Genomic DNA, 8076 nt, shown 5'->3' on the forward strand with positions numbered 1-8076 from the left:
TGATGAAGTTACCTGGTGAAGTTACCTGGTGAAGTTACCTGTAGACATTATCTGGTGAAGTTACCTGTAGAAGTTACCTGTAGACATTACCTGGTGAAGTTACCTGGTGAAGTTACCTGGTGAAGTTACCTGATGAAGTTACCTGGTGAAGTTACCTGATTAAGTTACCTGTAGAAGTTACCTTGTGAAGTTACCTGATGAAGTTACCTGATGAAGTTACCTGTTGAAGTTACCTGTAGATGTTACCTGGTGAAGTTACCTGTAGACATTACCTGGTAAAGTTACCTGGTGAAGTTACCTGATGAAGTTACCTGTTGAAGTTACTTGGTGAAGTTAACTGGTGAAGTTACCTGATGAAGTTACCTGTAGACATTACCTGGTGAAATTACCTGGTGAAGTTACCTGGTGAAGTTACCTGTAGAAGTTACCTGTAGACATTACCTGGTGAAATTACCTGATGAAGTTACCTGTAGACATTAGCTGATGAAGTTACCTGGTGAAGTTACCTGGTGAAGTTACCTGTAGACATTATCTGGTGAAGTTACCTGTAGAAGTTACCTGTAGACATTACCTGGTGAAGTTACCTGGTGAAGTTACCTGGTGAAGTTACCTGATGAAGTTACCTGGTGAAATTACCTGATTAAGTTACCTGTAGAAGTTACCTTGTGAAGTTACCTGATGAAGTTACCTGGTGAAGTAACCTGATGAAGTTACCTGATGAAGTTACCTGGTGAAGTTGCCTGGTGAATTTACCTGATGAAGTTACCTGTAGACATTCCCTGGTGAAGTTACCTGGTGAAGTTACTTGATGAAGTTACCTGGTGAAGCTACCTGATGAAGTTACCTTTTGAAGTTACCTGATGAAGTTACCTGATGAAGTTACCTGTAGAAGTTACCTGATGAAGTTACCTGATGAAGTTACCTGGTGAAGTTACCTGATGAAGTTACCTTTTGAAGTTACCTGATGAAGTTACCTGATGAAGTTACCTGATGAAGTTACCTGGTGAAGTTACCTGATGAAGTTACCTGGTGAAGTTACCTGATGAAGTTACCTGGTGAGGTTACCTGTTGAAGTTACCTGGTGAAGTTACCTGGTGAAGTTACCTGATGAAGTTACCTGTTACCTGATGAAGTTACCTGATGAAGTTACCTGATTAAGTTACCTGGTGAAGTTACCTGATGAAGTTACCTGGTGAAGTTACCTGATGAAGTTACCTTGTGAAGTTACCTGGTGAAGTTACCTGATGATGTTACCTGTTACCTGATGAAGTTACCTGATGAAGTTACCTTGTGAAGTTACCTGATAATGTTACCTGTTACCTGATGAAGTTACCTGATGAAGTTACCTGGTGAAGTTACCTGATGAAGTTACCTTGTGAAGTTACCTGGTGAAGTTACCTGATGAAGTTACCTGTTACCTGATGAAGTTACCTGATGAAGTTACCTGATTAAGTTACCTGGTGAAGTTACCTGATGAAGTTACCTGGTGAAGTTACCTGATGAAGTTACCTGGTGAAGTTACCTGGTGAAGTTACCTGATGAAGTTACCTGGTGAAGGTACCTGATGAAGTTACCTTGTGAAGTTACCTGGTGAAGTTACCTGATGATTTTACCTGGTGAAGTTACCTGATGAAGTTACCTGGTGAAGTTACCTGATGAAGTTACCTGGTGAAGTTACCTGATGAAGTTACCTTTTGAAGTTACCTGATGAAGTTACCTGATGAAGTTACCTGGTGAAGTTACCTGGTGAAGTTACCTGGTGAAGTTACCTGATTAAGTTACCTGTTACCTGATGAAGTTACCTTGTGAAGTTACCTGATGAAGTCACCTGATGAAGTTACCTGGTGAAGTTACCTGATGAAGTTACCTGTAGAAGTTACCTGATGAAGTTACCTGGTGAAGTTACCTGATGAAGTTACCTTTTGAAGTTACCTGATGAAGTTACCTGGTGAAGTTACCTGATGAAGTTACCTGATGAAGTTACCTGGTGAAGTTACCTGATGAAGTTACCTGGTGAGGTTACCTGTTGAAGTTACCTGGTGAAGTTACCTGGTGAAGTTACCTGATTAAGTTACCTGTTACCTGATGATGTTACCTGGTGAAGTTACCTGATGAAGTTACCTGGTGAAGTTACCTGATGAAGTTACCTGGTGAAGTTACCTGATGAAGTTACCTGGTGAAGTTACCTGGTGAAGTTACCTGATGAAGTTACCTGATGAAGTTACCTGGTGAAGTTACCTGATAAAGTTACCTGATGAAGTTACCTGGTGAAGTTACCTGATGAAGTTACCTGGTGAAGTTGCCTGGTGAATTTACCTGATGAAGTTACCTGTAGACATTCCCTGGTGAAGTTACCTGGTGAAGTTACTTGATGAAGTTACCTGGTGAAGCTACCTGATGAAGTTACCTTTTGAAGTTACCTGATGAAGTTACCTGATGAAGTTACCTGTAGAAGTTACCTGATGAAGTTACCTGATGAAGTTACCTGGTGAAGTTACCTGATGAAGTTACCTTTTGAAGTTACCTGATGAAGTTACCTGATGAAATTACCTGATGAAGTTACCTGGTGAAGTTACCTGATGAAGTTACCTGGTGAAGTTACCTGATGAAGTTACCTGGTGAGGTTACCTGTTGAAGTTACCTGGAGAAATTACCTGGTGAAGTTACCTGATGAAGTTACCTGTTACCTGATGAAGTTACCTGATGAAGTTACCTGATTAAGTTACCTGGTGAAGTTACCTGATGAAGTTACCTGGTGAAGTTACCTGATGAAGTTACCTTGTGAAGTTACCTGGTGAAGTTTCCTGATGATGTTACCTGGTGAAGGTACCTGATGAAGTTACCTTGTGAAGTTACCTGGTGAAGTTACCTGATGATTTTACATGGTGAAGTTACCTGATGAAGTTACCTGGTGAAGTTACCTGATGAAGTTACCTGGTGAAGTTACCTGATGAAGTTACCTTTTGAAGTTACCTGATGAAGTTACCTGATGAAGTTACCTGGTGAAGTTACCTGGTGAAGTTACCTGGTGAAGTTACCTGATGAAGTTACCTGTTACCTGATGAAGTTACCTGATGAAGTTACCTGGTGAAGTTACCTGATGAAGTTACCTTGTGAAGTTACCTGATGAAGTCACCTGATGAAGTTACCTGGTGAAGTTACCTGATGAAGTTACCTGTAGAAGTTACCTGATGAAGTTACCTGGTGAAGTTACCTGATGAAGTTACCTTTTGAAGTTACCTGATGAAGTTACCTGATGAAGTTACCTGGTGAAGTTACCTGGTGAAGTTACCTGGTGAAGTTACCTGATGAAGTTACCTGTTACCTGATGAAGTTACCTGGTGAAGTTACCTGATGAAGTTACCTGGTGAGGTTACCTGTTGAAGTTACCTGGTGAAGTTACCTGGTGAAGTTACCTGATTAAGTTACCTGTTACCTGATGAAGTTACCTAATGAAGTTACCTGATGAAGTTACCTGGTGAAGTTACCTGATGAAGTTACCTTGTGAAGTTACCTGGTGAAGTTACCTGATGATGTTACCTGGTGAAGTTACCTGATGAAGTTACCTGGTGAAGTTACCTGATGAAGTTACCTGATGAAGTTACCTGGTGAAGTTACCTGATGAAGTTACCTGGTGAGGTTACCTGTTGAAGTTACCTGGTGAAGTTACCTGGTGAAGTTACCTGATTAAGTTACCTGTTACCTGATGAAGTTACCTGGTGAAGTTACCTGATGAAGTTACCTGGTGAAGTTACCTGGTGAAGTTACCTGATGAAGTTACCTGGTGAAGTTACCTGATGAAGTTACCTGAGCAGGTGAGTCTGAGCAGCCTTTTCAGAATGTTTTAATTCAGTCAGTTTTGTTTCAGGGGGAGGTTTCTCTTCAGGTGAGGTTACCTGTTTTAGTGCTGATGTGAAAATACATGTTTAATTGATATCACCAATGAAGCTACCTGTTGAAGGCGCAGTGAGTCACCTGAGTAGGGAACACAACTGAAGCTCATGTCACCTGACCAGGTACCTTTAATTATGTTTCCAGTTTAGCTTGTTTTCCCTGTACTGATGTTACAGTAAAGTGACCTGCTCTAAGGACAAACCCAGTCAAAGTGAAGCTACCTGTGGATGTCACCTGACCAGATAAACAAATGAGGTTTAGACTCATTAATAATAAAAGAGACGGTTTGTGGATATTTACTTTATTTCAGAGTGAGATAAATAAAACGTTTTAGTTTTACAAACAGACGAGAGACCACACTGAAGCTGAAGTACATGAAAGCAACATGAATGGACCAATCACAGAGCAGATGAGCCGTCAACACGTTTGCCGTCACCCTCGATCACCTGTTGGTGATCTTAATAAAAGTGAATTTTCATCAGAGAATCAAAGTGGGCGGGGTTAACTACAACTCCCAGAGAGCATTGCTGTCACAGACAACCAATCAGAGAGCTTCAGACTCTGTTGCCAGGCAGCCGATCTCTGAGAGCTGTGGACAGAACTCTGGATCTTCCACTGACAGCAGAGGATTGTGGGTAATGTAGTGCTTAATGCCGCTTCAACAAACTCAGGAAAAAATGTAATTTCTGAGAAAGTTTCCTGCACATGTGGTATTAATCACATCTAAAATAAAGTTATTATATTAGTTAGAAGAGTTTCTATAAAAGAACAGGTTCATTAGCCCAGTCTATTTGTCTTTATGAATGATGAAATGTCTTTGGTTTATATTTTAACAAAAGTCTTTAGACCGAATATTTGGGATTGTTCATAAAACCAGCTTTCTTTAACTTGTATGAATTAATGTCAGAATTATGTTGTTATTTTTGTTGTTGTTTGTTCTTTGGCGTTAAATAATAATCCTGTCACAAAACATCTGGAACTTTCTAGGAATACTTTTTAAGAAACAACAGATTTTATGAATTTAATATCTTCATCACTTTTCATTTCTGAACATTTTAACAACAAACAACATTTTCACTGAAAACAGCAAAACACTAAAATTACAGAAACAGATCCTGAAACTCTAATCACCTCCTCTTCCACCTCCTCTTCCTCCTCCTCTTCCTCCTCTTCCTCCTCTTCCTCCTCCTCTTCCTCCTCCTCCTCTTCCTCCTCCTCTTCCTCCTCTTCCTCCTCCTCTTCCTCCTCCTCCTCTTCCTCCTCCTCTTCCTCCTCCTCTTCCTCCTCTTCCACCTCCTCTTCCTCCTCCTCTTCCTCCTCCTCCTCCTCCTCTTCCTCCTCTCACTCCCTCATGTACTCCAGGATCTGATCCATCAGTATCTGGGGATCGTAGTCCTGAGCCGCTCTCCTCCGCCTACGACTACGACTCCCATGATGCAGTTCTTCGGTTGCCATGGCGTCGATGCGTTTCATCCTCTGCAGGCCGGCGGGGGGACGGAGCTCTTCCTCGTCCAATCGCTTCACTCTGAGCAGGGGGGGGGTCGTTGCTAGGAGAGGGAGGAGCCATGTCATCAAGGGAACGGCGGGCCCTCCTGTGGGCGGGGCCAGAAGACAGATCCCGTCTCCCCCGGCGACCGTCGCTAGGGCCGTCGCTAGACAGTAACCTAGCAACCTTACGCCTGACGAGACAAAACGTTAGTAAAAGTTAGTCGGTAAAACTACTGAGTCATTATATAAACTACTGAGTCATTATATAAAACTACTGAGTCATTATATAAAACTACTGAGTCATTATATAAAACTACTGAGTCATTATATAAAACTACTGAGTCATTATATAAACTACTGAGTCATTATATAAACTACTGAGTCATTATATAAAACTACTGAGTCATTATATAAAACTACTGAGTCATTATATAAACTACTGAGTCATTATATAAAACTACTGAGTCATTATATAAACTACTGAGTCATTATATAAACTACTGAGTCATTATATAAACTACTGAGTCATTATATAACAACTAGATGAAACTACTGAGTCATTATATAAACTACTGAGTCATTATATAAAACTACTGAGTCATTATATAACAACTAGATGAAACTACTGAGTCATTATATAAACTACTGAGTCATTATATAAAACTACTGAGTCATTATATAAAACTACTGAGTCATTATATAAACTACTGAGTCATTATATAAACTACTGAGTCATTATATAAACTACTGAGTCATTATAAAACTACTGAGTCATTATATAAACTACTGAGTCATTATATAAACTACTGAGTCATTATATAAAACTACTGAGTCATTATATAACAACTAGATGAAACTACTGAGTCATTATATAAAACTACTAGATGAAACTACTGAGTCATTATATAACAACTAAATGAAACTACTGAGTCATTATAAAACTACTAGATGAAACTACTGAGTCATTATATAACAACTAAATGAAACTACTGAGTCATTATATAAACTACTGAGTCATTATATAAACTACTGAGTCATTATATAAAACTACTGAGTCATTATATAAAACTACTGAGTCATTATATAAACTACTGAGTCATTATATAAACTACTGAGTCATTATATAAACTACTGAGTCATTATATAAAACTACTGAGTCATTATATAACAACTAGATGAAACTACTGAGTCATTATATAAAACTACTGAGTCATTATATAAACTACTGAGTCATTATATAAACTACTGAGTCATTATATAAACTACTGAGTCATTATATAAAACTACTGAGTCATTATATAAAACTACTGAGTCATTATATAAACTACTGAGTCATTATATAAACTACTGAGTCATTATATAAACTACTGAGTCATTATATAAACTACTGATCATTATATAAAACTACTGAGTCATTATATAAAACTACTGAGTCATTATATAAACTACTGAGTCATTATATAAACTACTGAGTCATTATATAAAACTACTGAGTCATTATATAAACTACTGAGTCATTATATAAAACTACTGAGTCATTATATAACAACTAGATGAAACTACTGAGTCATTATATAAACTACTGAGTCATTATATAAACTACTGAGTCATTATATAAACTACTGAGTCATTATATAAACTACTGAGTCATTATATAAAACTACTGAGTCATTATATAAAACTACTGAGTCATTATATAAAACTACTGAGTCATTATATAAACTACTGAGTCATTATATAAACTACTGAGTCATTATATAAAACTACTGAGTCATTATATAAACTACTGAGTCATTATATAAACTACTGAGTCATTATATAAAACTACTGAGTCATTATATAACAACTAGATGAAACTACTGAGTCATTATATAAAACTACTGAGTCATTATATAAAACTACTGAGTCATTATATAAAACTACTGAGTCATTATAAACTACTGAGTCATTATATAAACTACTGAGTCATTATATAAAACTACTGAGTCATTATATAAAACTACTGAGTCATTATATAAACTACTGAGTCATTATATAACAACTAGATGAAACTACTGAGTCATTATATAAAACTACTGAGTCATTATATAAACTACTGAGTCATTATATAAAACTACTGAGTCATTATATAAAACTACTGAGTCATTATATAAAACTACTGAGTCATTATATAAACTACTGAGTCATTATATAAAACTACTGAGTCATTATATAAAACTACTGAGTCATTATATAACAACTAGATGAAACTACTGAGTCATTATATAAAACTACTGAGTCATTATAAAACTACTAGATGAAACTACTGAGTCATTATATAAAACTACTGAGTCATTATATAAAACTACTGAGTCATTATATAAAACTACTGAGTCATTATATAAACTACTGAGTCATTATATAAACTACTGAGTCATTATATAACAACTAGATGAAACTACTGAGTCATTATATAACAACTAAATGAAACTACTGAGTCATTATAAACTACTAGATGAAACTACTGAGTCATTATATAACAACTAAATGAAACTACTGAGTCATTATATAAACTACTGAGTCATTATATAAACTACTGAGTCATTATATAAACTACTGAGTCATTATATAAAACTACTGAGTCATTATATAACAACTAGATGAAACTACTGAGTCATTATACTACTAGATGACACTACTGAGTCATTATATAAC

General features: G+C 36.8%; 1 protein-coding gene across 1 annotated transcript; it reads right to left on the reverse strand.

The window, feature by feature from the left end:
- Nucleotides 1-4178: 4178 nt before the first annotated feature.
- pcsk1nl (proprotein convertase subtilisin/kexin type 1 inhibitor, like) lies at nucleotides 4179-5577 on the reverse strand (the record flags this gene model as incomplete). The annotated part of the gene is given in 3 exon segments (XM_034152749.1): nucleotides 4179-5070; nucleotides 5188-5433; nucleotides 5435-5577. Coding segments are annotated over 2 exon segments (341 nt in total), but the record flags the coding sequence as incomplete, so codon positions are not given.
- Nucleotides 5578-8076: the final 2499 nt, after the last annotated feature.

The sequence above is a fragment of the Trematomus bernacchii genome, unplaced genomic scaffold, assembly GCF_902827165.1.
Source record: "Trematomus bernacchii unplaced genomic scaffold, fTreBer1.1, whole genome shotgun sequence".
Classification (NCBI taxonomy): domain Eukaryota; kingdom Metazoa; phylum Chordata; class Actinopteri; order Perciformes; family Nototheniidae; genus Trematomus; species Trematomus bernacchii.